The following is a 16035-nucleotide window of genomic DNA, read 5'->3' on the forward strand; positions in this document are numbered from 1 at the left end:
CTTAAACATGTATACAACGCTCTTAAACTTCGATAGACTATTTCACAATTCCAAAAAAAAAAAGCAAAAGAATATCAAGATAGAGTTTCGAGTCTATGCTTGTGGTAAAAATCACCATTGCTTCTTAGAAAAACAAACAGAGCTTTCAGATGTTGCTTCCTCGTAACGAGGAACGCAAGGAAACGTTGGTGTCTCAATTGAAAAGCTAGGTAACCAGGTCGGAAGGGTAGCAAATCAAAATGGCGGCGTCGCCTGGAACATTATTATCAGTCAGGAAGAATATGCTTTCCCCCTCACCCAATAATTCAACCGTGGTATCGTTTAGCGTCTTAAGGGGTTTAGAATCTTCTTCAAAGGGTCGTTTAACTTATGTACCTCATTGGAAGCCGACAAGGGAAAACTTGGAGGAATTGTCAAAGCCTCCTGCATTGTCTCCTAACCTGACCCTCGTTTCGCCATCTTCTACCATATGTACAAGTAGCAAAAGAGACGGTGATGGACTCTTAGGTGGCGAAGTGGCAGATTTTCGACATAGAGAGGAATCAGACCAAACTGATGATATGTCCTCTACCAGCTATCAATCGGACACGAATAGCGATTTGGAAAAAGAAACACGTGCCTTACGATCAAATGTACATGAACGCGAGGAATTGCTGGAGAAAGAACTTCAAGCAAACTTCGATGGTACGCATGTCGCTGTTCACGATTACGAAATGGAAAAGAAACGCCAAGCCGAAGAGAGGATAACCTCGAGAAAACACAAGCTGCTAGAAAATTCAAAGAAATTGTTGGAGGAGAAAAATCATTACTTGCAGGAAAAGGAGCGTGAGAGGATGGACGAAATGATTAAATCTGTACAGGAATTACAGCGAGACGAGGAGAGAAAAACTGAAGAAGCCAAACAGCGACAACAGGAACTTAAACAGTTTCATGAAGCATCCGCAGAGAGAGCTGTTAGAAAAATTAAAGAAATGGAAGATTTAAGATTAAGATTATTAAAAGAGGAACAGCAAGTTAAGAGAGAACTACAAGAACTTGAGGCCTCATGCATGACTGTGAAAGAAACTGCAGAGAATATCAAAAAAACCTTCCAAAAATGCAAATTTCAATCATATTTGTCTACCTCTGCCTCAGACATTGTCAGTGAAACAGATAAGGTGTTGAAAGTCTCCCAGAATAATCTTAATAGTGCGAATGAAAATGGGAGAGTGACAGAAGGAATTACAAAGATTATGCAGGACTGTTCTACCCTGATTTGTAGCTTGCTACAGAAAGCAAAAAATGTTGTTAATGAGGCAAATACCAAGGCTGCTAAGGATGAGGCTGAGCAACAAGTCAAGGAAGAGGCAAAAGCCAAAGAAGAAAAGGCAAAAAAACAACAGGCACTGAAAACTTTGCAAGAAAAACAAAGGGTTAATTCCACAACATCGACACCAACTTCCACTTCTAATGATCAATCAAAGTCAGGGATCTCAAAAGACCTTGCTTCCAGTATTTCAGCATCAGCATGGAAAGAATTTTCCAGACTAGCAAGTTACAGAAGTGATATCATAAAAGACGCAGAGCCATTGAATACTGACAAGACATTGAAACAATATAAATTTGACCTTCACAGGGCTGTCACAACACCTATCAATGCCATATCTGACCAGTCACCCAGCCATCTGCTTGATAAGATTCAGCGCCTGGCTAAATTGTTGTCTGGACAATCAGTGCAGATGAGTGGAAAACAGATCTCAATTGCTAAGCATCCTGCTGCTAAGGTAAATCATCTTGTTTAACTCTTTTCACTCTACGATCAGTTTGCATATTCTCCCTACTGTTCTCTATGGGGGAATCCTTGTTTACAATATTTGCCTCATTACCATAAGCAATTCAGTTTCTGATGGAGCTAAAAATAAATCAGTTCTGAATATCGAAAGGTCAAAGTACGATTAACTTGGCCAAGGAATACGAGCCTGATGCATTGAATACTTTTTGTGCAACACGGGTTTTAAAAACTCAGAATTTTACATAGAATGTATGAACTCATTAGCGCTTTTGCCACCCAGAAATTTTGCAGTTCTTGATGGACTATTTCTCCTTGAATATTACACCCAAAGAGCTAAAAATTTCACCATGTACTAAGGTTTTCTAGCTCTTTAGCTTCCTGAAGTCAATTTGTATCTAACATGCTTCCTTCTTTATGCAAAGCTGTATGCAAATGAGCAAAAATGTAAACAATGACGTCAGCATGAATCTGCCCATACATTCCTATGCTACTAACAAGGAGAATTTGTCAAGAATCAAGAGCTCCTTTACATTGTACATAGTAATTGGTAATAATTTAATTTATTTGCATGACCTTCATGTTTGAGTCAGCAGTGATACTAAAAGTAGAAATTTGCTACTTTTTTTAGGCATTAGCTCTTTCTCAGAGCAAAAGGCTAATGCTCGAAATGTCAGCTTTGAAACTCTTTACATTGGCAAATTACATTATTAACTCAGTTGATAAAACCCAAATTACCTTAAGTGGACTACTCTGTGTAGTCCAGATAATCAAGAGTCCAGGTTATTGAAATATGAATATTAGTAAACTAAAAATTAAACTGGATCATCTAATCAATATTACACAAGAATTAAAGGACATTCTCAATCCCTGTGAATCATTGCTAAAATTTTGCTACGAGTTTTTACAAAAACAATGTTTTACAACCAAAACTGCTGGCATCATTCAGAAGCTGCATTAAAGGAATATCTTCAAATTGTTTCATCATCTGATTTGTTTGATGGGGAAAAACTTTTGCTGAACTTGAATGTGACAAATTAATATTTGTGAAAATGGAACCAGAGAAACGAGTCCGGATGATAGAACAATCTGGATAAGTGAGGTCCAGATAATAGAGGTTTACTTGTACTGGCTCATAAATTAAGCTGTTTGCAATATTTTAAACTTCAATTGCAGCCTTTTTGTAAAGATCTCCTGGCAAAGAAACTTGTGCAGCAGGGATCACAGCAGGTGTCTTCCAGTCATAGTTCTGCATTTCCTATTGCTGCTGTGATTGTGGGGATCTGGTCCAGTTTCCCTGACATCGGTGATCTCATTCTGGCGCAGTTCTATGACCAGTGCCCATTCCTAGTGCCATTTTACATTCCAAGGACAGCTGAACTGACTGATTCAGAATACTTTGCATCACTTGGTTATCTGTGTTCTGAGGGTGAGATTGAAGAACAAGGTAAGTTTCTAAAGCGCATGACTGGCATTGTGCGACTATATGCAGCTGTTATCTCATCTCTACCTCCTCAAGGAAAATCACAACAACACCCTTTTGGTCTTGAAAAAGGTTGGACGTGGTTGGCAAGAATGCTGAACCTTGACCCAAGGCCTGATTACACTGCTACAGCTCTCTATGAATTCCTGGCTGTAGCAGGACATACTCTGATGAGGCAGTACAAAAAACAGTTTGGAAAATTGCTCAATACACTTGTGTTGGAATATGTGCCCAAAATAGAAAAAGTAACAGCCAAGGCACAGAGTGGGCCCGTGGTGAGACTAAAAGTGTTTTTGGAAGCATGTATTAAAGATCAAAAGATTCCAGTTCCTGATGGCTATCTCACTCCTCAATGGTGGCGTTCACCAAGCTTTTAGAACAATTTCCTAACCTAATAACTCATTGATTTATGATGTGATAAAAATGTTTGTTCTCGTCACAATGTATTCTCTAACAGACGGTTGATGAGAAAGAAAATGTATAAGCTGGATGGTGTTACTGGTACTTTGATTTAAGGCAAAATTCTCTGAATTTATCTAGAAGGAATGTGCAACAGCTGAAAAGAATCACAAATGAAATCCAAAAGTAAGTGTTCTCCGAGAATAAGGTAGCAAGCCAACCCACAATAACATTGATATCTATCACATGGGCTCTCACTACAATTTGGAGAGAAAGAGAAAAAGGACTCTGAAAGTGAAATGTGAAAAATGTGACCTTGAGATCATGGATGTACAGACCATCTTTACTTGTGTAAATAATTTCAAAGTTCTGGCCAAGACTATGACTTATGCTCCAAGTATTACTTTGTAAATATTTCAAAGAAAATTAATAATTGATAGAAGCCTTGAATGCGGACTTTTTGAAACCTATGTTTTTATTATCAGCAAGTGTAAATGCCAAGAATGAGTCCTGAAAAAGTAGAATTTGATTCCTATCCAACAAAATGAAGCTCAATGGGAACTAACTTCAGTTTTAACAGTAATGCTCTGTATTTGCCAACCTTTTTTCTCTTGCATCGTGATAATATTTCAGCCTCTGATTCTTTTGCAGCCAGGAAAATGTTGAAACATCAAATCTTTTCATTGCCAGTTTTTTTCTTGTTTTGAAGTTTTATCCAGAGTACTTTTAAATGAATCAAACTGAAAGTAAATTGATAAATAACTATGTGTCTATATGGACTTTGTGGCTCATAGTTTTGAAGTGTTGAGATCTTTAAGGTAGGGGCAAAGTATGCACTTCAGCCAACTGGTCCATCTGGGCAGAGTCCATCTCTGTTTATAACATAATGAACAATAGTACACATCCACTGATTGGTCAATTTAGTTTCCAAGCAGATGCTTTATCAGGTTGTAGGTTAAAAGCAATAAAATGCATTTTTTCCAGGTTCTATAACGTGAAAAAGCTACTTGGATGTTCGGAAAACAAGAGGACAGCTTATAAATCATGAGCTGAAGGCAAGTGATTTGTAAGCTTTCCTCGGGTTCTCTCAAAATCGTACATGGCTTTGCCACATTTTCTATTGCTTTGTAATTCATGGCCGAGAGTATTGCTCCCCACCTCACACCCACATAAGGTGGCTCCCACAGGTTTTACCTTAAAACACTTGAACTATCAGCTTTACAAACTCTTTACCATTGTAAATTTCACCCTAACCCTAAGCAATTTACATTATCCACTTGTTTGATAACACCAAATTATCCCACGAGTCTCATTCTTTTTGTGCAACAATTGTTTCATGGATAAATTCCACCATAACTGTAATATATTTGTCCTGAATATGGTATGATCAAAGCATGTACCCTTGAAGTTTGTTTCATGGTCAACTTCATCACAAGAACAACTTTTTTTTTGGGACTTAGCCATCATGCTTCGACAGAGCTGAATAATGTATGTGCATGCACTAGGTTTTGCCACAGAAAATGGATTTTGATTAGTTTGCAGGGTTGCTTTCCTATTGTTTCTTTGAGGCGTTGTTTCCTTGCCACTCTTTTACAGAACCTCCAAAAACTTGGTACACCCCCTAAAAATTTTCACAAATTAATATTCGCATTAAAACCTCTGGAAATAAGAAAATGCCTTTGGCGAAAACAAAGTTCCTTGGTTTTAAATGTCAGCCCTTATTTTCTGCTAATTTTAGACCTAGAACATTTGAGCCCACATTGATGACTGCATACCCTCTGATGTAGCATTTCATTATTCAGCCCCGCCTCATGCCTCACCCTCTGCCCTCCCAATTACCAGTCCAATTGACCTCACTTCTGAAACTAAAGAGAAAAACACAATGCAAGGCCTCCAATCAAACCAGCTTGCAGCTGAACTGGGCCAGCCTGGTTAAAGATTGTGACATCACAAAGAAACAATCCCAAACTACAAATGAACACAAGAGTTTATTTCTAACAAACTACAGTTTCACAGTTCTAGTGCAAAGTAGAGAATTTGCATCACAGCTGACCACAACTGTTAATGACCACTGGTTTACTAGTTTGACCCGAACGGGAACCAACACTCTCCATTTTCCTTACGACATCCATTCCCTCCACCACACTTCCAAACACCACATGCTTCCCATCCAAGTGTGAGGTTACTGCAGTGCAAATGAAGAACTGAGATCCATTTGTGTTTGGACCAGCATTTGCCATGGAGAGAGTTCCTAAAACAAAGAGAAGCACAGTAAAGATGAATGGAGGCTTAGCTTAAATACAGATCAACTATCAACTACAAAGCAACAGGGTTTGAAACATAACCTGACAGAACTGATTAGCCATAATATGCTCAGAGATTGGTACAGACATATTGCCCTATAATAGACCAGGTGAAAAGAAGAAGGATAAAATATAAACTTGTGGTATTGTTTGATTACCAAATGTTCAGTTGAGTTTCTAAACAAATGCTTCAAATGAACAGACTTAATGCATGGATTCCATGAAGAAACTTAATTTACTTGTCTTTACGCAAGTTTGAACCTCAAGGATAAATAAATAGGGTTAAAAATGAGAGCAAGACTTGAAGTTTAGTTTTAGTACTAAGGGCTCCTGCTGAGAACATGAATGCTTTCTAAGCTTCCAGAATGGACTACTTTAAGTAATTCATTTATGTTTTTCTTATATGTATTCCTGAAGTAAAAGAGTATCTAAAATATTTGCATCCTCAAATTTGGCTGTCAGGTAAACATCTTGAGAATAAAACATTTAACTGACTAAAGTTTCCAAAGGTAATTAGGTGGTACTTAGTGCTTTGGTTACAAACAGTTATGAATAATCAATGATAATTTCAATCTGCCCCATTCTTGCAACAAATAAATCTACCTTTGTTTTCTCCCTCTGAATGATTAATACAGGGAAAAAGAGAAAAAAAAAAAGTTGTATTCTACCAAGTATCTGCTTCAATGAAGTGGTCAGTTAAAGAATGCCTGTGGGAGGTAGTTGAATGTAGCAATGGCCAAAGCAGTAACTTTCTCAACAAATATAAACAATCATCAAAAAATTACCTTCACAAGGCCACACCATAACTAACCTGCACCAGTGTGTTTCAGTGCAAAATTTTCATCTGCAAATTTTTCACCGTAAATGGACTTGCCACCAGTTCCATTTCCTCTGGTGAAATCTCCACCCTTTGAAGGTTAAGGAAAAAATGACAAAAAGAAATACACTGTGAATATGGAGCTACAGTTTTTATGCTTTAGGAGACTCCACAGTGATTTTTGACAGCATGAGATCCCCTTTGACCTCTAAGAGTGACTAGCATCTGATTTCTCCTTACAATATCACCCCTGCATCAAATGTAAAGGTCAGGAGAATGAAGGAAATGATCACTAACTAAAACAGCTCTTGATTGCTAAACAAATTCTCCCTGTTGGCATCTTAGAAAAGAAATGGAGAACAGTATGGAGAATATGTACACTGGTGTTAGTGTGTTGGGGGTTCAGCTAGATTTGTTAAAGCTGAGCTCTGGAATTAACACAGAAAATAAAATTTGTTATCTCAAGGAAAAACTAACCTGGCACATGAATCCTGGAATAATACGATGGAATTTACTTCCCTGAAAGCCAAACCCTTTCTCTCCAGTACACAATGCACGGAAGTTCTCTGAAAAATGGAGATCATTAGATCATCATCTTTATAACTATAACAGGCTCCAAGCAACTATTTAAGATCAACACTACCACCTATTGCCTGTTCACAGGGTTCTTTTTTTTTTTTTTTTTTAACCCTAGATATGCCCTATTTCCATGGGGGCAAATCCAGTCATTAGTTATTTTATATAAATGTTTAAGAGGACAGGGACCGGAATATCTTAATAACGTTTTAAATGTGAATTACAACCTAAGGGGGTCTGGCACACACCTTATGCTGCCATCATTCAACTTAGAATACATGCATAAGTCATGGTCATATTTAACTACTAAGCTTTGGAATGGTTTGCCAACTAGAGTCAGGGAATGTCTGGACTTGGCCGCTTTTAGCTGCGCATTGCATTCATTTATGCGAGGCTTTAACTCAAGTTTTAATGAACTTTCGCTTAATAATTATAAATTAGATAAAATATAGCTTTTCAATACTTTTATCTTTTAATATTAGTTCTTATTAGCTCATTATTTGTAGTTAGTTTCATGTTCACGTTTTAAACGAGCTATTAGCTCTTAGGTGTTATGTGGGTAAATAAAGTATTATTATTATTATTTGCCTCACTTAAATAGGCTATGTGTTATGCATGGAAGAAAAATGTTATAACTCGGCAACCAGTCAACCAATTTTAACAAACAAGGTATCAATTTAATTGTCAGCAAATTTCCTGTCGGTTTACGAGATAAAATATCAATAAACATACAATTTCCATGGTAACCTAGTTGCATAGCAACAACAATGACATTTGTATAAGATAAAACAAAAATTTGTGCCCCTTTTGTGAGCTACTGGAGTTGAGGCTACAAAACTAAACTATGCCTCATCTAAAAGTTCTTCAAATAGAAGAGGTTGGGAACAGTAGAAAATATCTTAAAATTACAATATTGTAAAAACAATGTTGTTTTATTGCGTGAACAATGGAAGGGGGGAACATGCAAATTAACTGCGTAAACAGAATGTCTATCTTTTGATCCTAAATATCAACATGGTTTGTACACCATACATTTTCTAACTGCAGCTTAAACTGGAAAGTTTTAAATAAAGTTCACTGCATGATACTACCCCTCTTTTTCCAAATACAGACCGAAAGGACTAGGCAATGAAGTGGCTCATGACATACACTGATCAAGGGGATCACACTATAACTTTGACAAATAATAGTGAAAAGTAGTTCATTATGACAGCCCATTAAAAATTGAATAAAGGCTGATAGTTTCTAAAAAAACTGTTTGGGGCTGCATCGGTGGGGTAACGAAATAATTTGGATATATAAACAATCTAATTGCATAACTAGCACTTATTGCAAAAAGATTTACATCGGCGAAACAGGCAGAAGACTAGGTGACCGATTCCGAGAACACCTTCATGAAGTGGAGAGGAATGACAAGGACACATCGAAACCAATGGCTAGACATTTTAATTTACCTAACCATCCTAATGAACACATTGCAATCTGCAGTCTTTCCTTACACTTAGGTAGCATGGAAAGCCGGAAAACTCTTGAACAAAAGCTCATCTTTCAAACCAGCAGTCTAAATCCCACAGGTATCAGCAAACGCTTTTCATTCCACTAATTTACTCGTGTTTTTCTCGTTGCCATGTTCCCACCAATCACGTAGCTCCTTTTTCTGCCTTTAAAAGCACACACAACCTACAATTCCCCTATTTGCTCCGACGAAGGGCTAACACTCGAAACTTCAGCTTTTATAATTGTAACCGTGGCCAATTTACCATTTCAACTTTGTTGATATATTCAAATCATTTCATTAAAAATGAGTTTCAAAAGTAGTTGTCTGTTTATTTTCTCTTTTTTTGTAGTATGGTCACGCTGATCAAAACATTTCAGGTGTACCCCAATGCCACAACCTTCACATTGAGTATGGCTTCTCTTTCTTCCGCCAGGGGTCGGGCGGTCAGAACAAACAACACAGTCCAGGGGTTTCATTAATTTTTTCAGCAGGAGGGCAACTGGTTTTCACAGGTGGGCAAAACTTTTTGAACTAAACTTCTTTATAAGATAAACCTTCCTCCAGATTGTTAAACCAGGTGGGCAAAACTGTCCTTACAACCAGTCCATTTGGCTTGTGCACGGCCCTTAATGAAACCCCTGACAGTCCTTCTCTTTTTAATTGCAGGGAGGAGGACAGCTCTATGAACAAGGTTTGGTTGTCTCACTGAGATTGGGATTGCCATTGGTTGGTCTTCAGGTGAAGCACACAATTCCTCCACCAAAGTACACAAACTTGAAACATGTGAGCTTCCATTGGGCTGAGGTGTTTTTCTCATACAATATATATGAACAAAATGCCATTCTGTCAATGATAAAAAAAAGCACTTTTTCCAAAATTTATGAAATGGCCGCTCTCAAGCAACATGATCCACCATTTGATCTAGGAGGTCTACCTCTCCCACGTTCTTATTTTAAAGGGAGACTGCTTTTGGCAACTCTTTTATCTGACCACTACAACGGGTGTGGTTGATCATCTGAGCACCACTCCCTGTAGTTAGCATGAGACAGGGCTTTTTCTGTGACGTCTTTTCTTTCCACGATAATGCAAGCAAGGGGCCTTTTCTTGCATAAAAACATTCCCCCACTTTGGGTTTGGCTGACTTCATCATCACAGGGACACCTTTTCTGTTTGCCCTCAGTGCGCCCGTTAGAAAAGTCTTCTAAGTGTACAGAAATTCAGCCAAAGTTGGGTTTGTATAGAAGTTATCTACATAAAGATGATAACCTTCGTTGAACAATCTGACCTCTAACATCAGCTCTCTAACAACATCACAAGAATGGCCAAACTGAGAGGCAGGCTGGCGGCGCTTCTTTCTGCAGTAGACCATTGTATGCAGGGGATACCCCAAAGAAGATTTGTTTACAGCATAAAGTTTCACTCCCCAGTTGTGGTGATGCTTATTTGGTATGTACTATATCAATTCAATTCTGTTTTTTCAATCCTATCAGACTTTCATCGATGGATATCAATTGCTTTGGAATATAGTGTTTCTGACATGAACAGTTAAGTGCATCAAGAACTAACCTGAACCTGGGTAATGGGTCATAAAGAGCATTGTCTTTTTTTCGCTTCTGGTCTTGTACTGTCAAAGCAATGGAAGTACTTTGAGATCAACTGAAAATTATTTCTGGACATGACAGTTCCAAAGTAGGGTGTAGAAAGGTAGGAAAATTTTGTGTTCCAATACATTGTTGTGTACTTCTTCTTCACAAGCCCCATGAGCAGTGTTAAACCCAGATACTTCTTCAAAGCAGGAACACCAAATTTGCAAGTGTCCCAGCCAGAGTTCCTGCTACTCCTCTGCTGATCTCATTCTCCTCTCATTTGTTTTTCTGCATATCTGCAAGTTTCTGCAACAATCTTGCTCAGAATTTCTTGAGCAAGGAACAAAGAAAAATAGATCAATGGACTTGATTCTAGAGAGGGCATATTTCGCACTCCAGGATCACATACAAGTCGACTCCATCAGGATCATCCTCTGGTGGATAAACACGTGTCCAAAGTGCAGCTCTTTCGGGAGTGTTATTTAGCTCATCATCACTATTTTCTTCGGATTCTGAACTATTACTGCTTTCTTGAAAAGAAATGTCATCGCTGTCAGATGTTTCAGAACATTGTTCATACTCTGAGTTCCTGTCAAAGTCTTCGGAAGAATTTGCTTCCGAACCTTTGTGAACCTTGTCGCCAGGATGTTTTCACGCACTCTTTAAACCGCTGAAAATATGTTAGAAGTCAGGCGATCGCTGTCACAAACGGACTAAAACAATGGCCGACAAAAAACAAAAATACATTCTTTTCTTTTATTGGTCATTATAAGACAATAATTAAAAGTTGACCAATCACAGCTGTGTTTAGAACAAGAGGCCAATCAGATCGGCCGCGGAAAATCTGGGTGTTTATCGATGGCCCACGGCATAGCTAGGGTTAAGTAAAGTTGCCAGCAATCCAGGGAACACAGTCACAGACTGTCCCAATGCTATGATAAATGCTCAAGAAAACATCCATTGCTGCACCCTTCAAATCACTAATATTTGTAATGGCAAGATTATAATAAAAAAAACTCCAATATGCTACCTTTCTATAATAAAAAAAATGGATAGATATTCTAGTCTTCTCGGATAAGGACAAATAAACCGTAGGCCCTGTCTCCTGCAGGGTTAGGGGTAGGAGATGTTTATTTCCCACGCACGAGATTACTGCGTAGTGGATGTCCTCCCCTGGGGTGGGATGGGTGGGAATTGGCCCTGAAAAGCCCCTATAGGGAGTGGTCAAGTAACGTATGTATGTATGTATGTATGTATGTATAAGCTGTAAACATATGGACATGCACAATAACCCACTTCCGAATTACCCTTAGCCTCCTTTTCAAAACGAGTCCTGGTGCTCATCCTTTCATATGATTATAAGTTTTCATTCACATGCAAATTAAACTCATTTTCACAAGAATGGTTGAGCACCAGGCCTCGTTTTGAAGATGAGGCCAAGGGTAATTCGGAAATGGGTTATTATCATAATGGGATAATGAAGACACCACTAATGATCTAACAATAACTGCATGCTTCTAACAGTATTTTGTCACAATATTTCCATAAGCTCAGTGAATGAGTGAGATTTCTGATACAAACAGACAAATGCAGAATTACCATTTGGACAGACTTTCTATATGGTATTATTTTGCACCTTTTCAGTGTGTAAATCTTAGTATGTATATCATAAAATGCTATTCGACATTCCTGTAAATTTCCTCTAGGAATTTCAAAAATTCAGACAATGTGTGGGTGTCTTATGGCCAAAGCAAAACAATTTATGCTTCACACAACGTACCTTCTACTGTTAACAATATACAGGTTGATAAACACATGTAAAGTTTACAAGTTCCCAAAGAGAAAGAGCCTTCATCCAGTTTTCTTATTCTCTGTGCTAAACGATGTGAACATTTATTTTTGACAACCATGTGCTATCAAACGCCAAAAAGGAGAGCCCTGGGTTCTTTGCACAAATTATTGCATGAAAAGGTGTTAAATTGACGATTTAGATCATTTGCTGAACATCCTCCGATTATGACTGAACAACCTCTCCATCTTGCGCCTTCCTTCGCGATCGGATGTCGTGCGCAACAGAATGAATGGACAAAATATTGCGTACCTAAAAGATGTTCAAAGTCGTTGATGTCACAACATACCTGCAGTTTTCGGAACTACATCGGCTCTGAGCTACAAAGCAAAGAGGTAGAGAAGTTTTACATAAACTTGAGGGTAAATAAGTCGAAAAATATAGTAGGTTGATGAATATATTGCTTTGGCAACCTATCACTCTGCGAGGTACAATAAAAGAGTGCAGTACAGCAGCTGAACCTATCTTTAGCGTAATTCGTCTGGCCATAGTTAACTATGGTCTGGCCTTCAGTTGATAAAGTTAAATAGCTTCTGTCCTTCATTTAGCAAGTTTTCATGTTTTTTCGACGCAGAATTGACGATCGAGGGAAAGATTTCCGTATAACTCCGTATACCAATCAAAAACAAAGCCGTAGTACCGAAGGTAGTCTGTTGTTTTGCCTCTGCTTTCTTTTATCCAAGAATTGTATGCATAATGAAGTAAGGGGTTATACGGAAATCTTGCCTGATTAAGATATTTCAAACGATGCTTTTCCGGGTTTTCTACCAATTTTCTATTTCGCTATCATCGTCGAATTTATTCATTGGGCAGACGCTCACACAATGGTAAATCAAACGTCATTCCACTTACCTCAAACACAATACGTCCGGCAGGCTCTCCACCAATGCTCATATCAAAGAAAACCCGGGGCTTCGACATTGCTGCACTAACAAACTGCCGTACTGAAGAAAGAAATTTTCCGAAGGTAGCTTCAACGAGAAAGGCACGTGTGAATCCTAATGACCCCTGAGAGATACGACTGTTCGACCACCCCAGCGGGCATTGAGGAATAATGAGATTTGATTCGTACAGGAGACAATAACTGTCAGATCGGAAAATAACATGACTAATCACAAGGACTTCTCGGGGAGAGGTAATAAAGATTTTGAGCCGTCAAAGTGTAACGAAGATTATTCATTATTGCTGTTGGAACTACAATGCTTGTCCGTCTGCTCGCGCGTTGTTACGGTGAATAGCCGGGAAATTGCTCAAATAATTTTGTTGTTCCACCAAAGCGAGGTTTACAAGTTTGGGGCCATATCAAGCCCGAGCGTTCTCGAGAAGAACCCTGAAAAAGCTTATGGGGCAGGTAGCGTCGTTTTAAAAGCGAAACCAGGGACGAGGAAAGTGCTGAGCAGCACCCGTGACTTGCCGTGCCGCCAGGTTTTACTTCAGAAAAAGTGGGCGGGAAAGGGGCGGAGAGGGGAGATAAAATTCTCTTCCATCCCCACAAAAATATTTTACAAATAGGTGGTTTGCAACCAATCTCTAGAGACACAGGTAACAATGGTGAAAGGAACAAATGCTAGTGGACGAACAAAAGAAGCTAATGAGATATCTATTGTTTACGTCCACCATGGCGGGATACCATGGCAGGATGACATAACGTGCAAACCACCTAAAGAGGGGCTTTTAAGGAAATTCTGTCCTTAAATTCCCATTTAATTTTCTCTCCTGCTGTTTTTTATTTTTTTCAACATAAATATAAAATAATGATAGAATTCATGGATAAAGATCAAAATAAAGCTGCATTGAAGACAGCTCTGTCCATCTTATCTAATCTTAGCCCCATACATTCCATGGGATGGAAAATATGGACGAGGGAATAAATCAACCAGGGAGAATTGTGGGAGGGGTCACCTGACGTCAGTTATAGACCTCTTTCATTTAGCTACACATGATTCTTATCCTGTTAGGTGCATACAAATAAACCTCTTCAAGCCTTTGAGCAAAGATTCAACTGTTTTTAAACACTTCTCCCAACCAGAAGGGCTAATATTCATGATTATTATATGGCTGTGTCTCACAAGGACTGGGAACTACCGAATTCATGAATTTGATTGGCTGAAAAAAAAGCAATATTGAAAGCGGTCTAGATTTTCCCAACTAGACCGGCATCTAGACCGGTCTCGAAAAAAAAGGTACAAAGAATATAAAAAATTGGCATATAAGACACAGCCATATAATAAACATCTTATTACGGAGCTAGGTCGGTCTGTATGGGAGAATCTTGACCTCGGTCGCTGGTACAGACCTCACTGTGTTCGGCCTGTACTGGCAACCTCGGTCAAGATTCTCCCATACAGACCTCCCGCTTGGTTAATAAGAACTAATTATATAGGCAAAAGGCATTCAGGCCCTCCATTTATGTAAAAGGTCTAAGCTATAAAGGAATGTTGCTAGTGGTTGATTTCAGATGCTGATAACAGCTGCTACACTGAATTTCAAAATAATAATTTTTATAGAGAAAGATGTTTTTTTTGAAAAATTCCTTTTCCAAACTAAAAACTTGTCATCTTTCTTATTCTATTTACAAAATAATTTTTACGACCTTTTAAAATACAGCTGGAATGAAACTGATTCCAGTCCAAAAACCAAGGTAGTTACATTTTGTGGGTTAACAAAAAACTACCGTATTTCTTCACCTATAAGCCGATCTCGGCTATAAGCCGAGACCCTGACTTTCAGGGTCTTTACGCTACACTCAAGCTGCCCAAAAAAAAAGGTAAAACCATCGGCTATAAGCCGAGAGCGAAATTATTGATTGTAACTGGCCATTTGAGCAAGCGAACCTCACGGAAAACATAAGAAATTGACTCACTAAACACAAAACCTAATGAATTACAATAAACACAAAAGAAAAAAAGCGAACCAATCAAGAGATATGAATATCAATTGATCCAACGAACTGTATAAATACTACCACGCGACAACAGATTAACCACAACAACAATAATAATCTCAGTTAAACGTTTCAAAGTATCAATCTATCGAGTATACCTTTCGTCGCTGTCACTTTTTATCATCATGCCTAAAGCACGCCGTTCCTCGTATAGTATGGCTTTCAAGATAAAAGTTATCGCGGAAGCTGAAGCGGTAGAAAACAACTCGGAAATCGCTCGAGAATATGGACTAAGCGAGTCCATGGTACGACGCTGGAGAAGAGACCAGGCGACTATTCTTTCCGGAGAGCTGAAGATGTCTGCAAAACGTGCGACGATGGGCCGTTTCACTCCGAAATATCCCGAACTAGACCAGCAAGTGATGGAGTGGTTTTCACAGCAAAGAGAACAAGGTTGGTATTTACTTTTCTGTCTAAAATTTTAAGAGTTTTTGAAGAGTTGAATGATATCGTCTTTCAGTGCGTGGGAAACAGAGACTTTGATTGGTCAGAAATATGTTGTTGTCATGACAATTTCATAACATGTCACGAAAAGAGTGCTGCAGTCACGAATCTACGGTTATCTCGCAGCAAAATAAGATTGTTATTTTATTTTTCGTAGGTATTGCGGTGAGTGGATTGATCCTTCGCCTTAAAGCTAAAGAGCTCTCCGATGATCCTGCTTTCAAAGCTTCCCGTGGATGGTACGAGAAATGGAAACGACGCCACTCGGTCAGCATGCGAACCAAAACAACTCTGGCCCAGCGATTGCCCGCCGATCTCGAAGAGAACATTGTGTGCTTTCATCGCTTCGTCATTGCAGCAAGAAGACG

At 38.7% G+C, this 16035-nt stretch overlaps 2 protein-coding genes and 1 long non-coding RNA gene across 3 annotated transcripts; 1 reads left to right on the forward strand and 2 right to left on the reverse strand.

The window, feature by feature from the left end:
• Positions 1–103: 103 nt before the first annotated feature.
• On the forward strand, positions 104–4423 carry LOC111319490 (uncharacterized). Its single transcript, XM_022922251.2, has 2 exons — positions 104–1763; positions 2945–4423. The coding sequence occupies exons 1-2, from the start codon at positions 240–242 to the stop codon at positions 3626–3628; spliced, it is 2208 nt and encodes a 735-aa protein (XP_022777986.2). The 5' UTR covers positions 104–239; the 3' UTR covers positions 3629–4423.
• A 1196-nt stretch (positions 4424–5619) lies between these two features.
• On the reverse strand, positions 5620–13303 carry LOC111319523 (peptidyl-prolyl cis-trans isomerase). The gene is made up of 5 exons (XM_022922279.2): positions 13132–13303; positions 12569–12599; positions 7248–7336; positions 6765–6861; positions 5620–5901 (listed from the first exon to the last, which is right to left on the reverse strand). Exons 1-5 carry the CDS (start codon positions 13198–13200, stop codon positions 5693–5695), a joined length of 495 nt encoding a protein of 164 aa, XP_022778014.1. The 5' UTR covers positions 13201–13303; the 3' UTR covers positions 5620–5692.
• LOC148729604 (uncharacterized) lies at positions 8002–12562 on the reverse strand. Its single transcript, XR_015988977.1, has 2 exons — positions 10411–12562; positions 8002–9687 (listed from the first exon to the last, which is right to left on the reverse strand). It is a non-coding gene; the product is annotated as an uncharacterized LOC148729604 (long non-coding RNA).
• Positions 13304–16035: the final 2732 nt, after the last annotated feature.

Source organism: Stylophora pistillata, chromosome 6, assembly GCF_964205215.1.
Source record: "Stylophora pistillata chromosome 6, jaStyPist1.2, whole genome shotgun sequence".
NCBI classification, from domain to species: Eukaryota; Metazoa; Cnidaria; class Anthozoa; order Scleractinia; family Pocilloporidae; genus Stylophora; species Stylophora pistillata.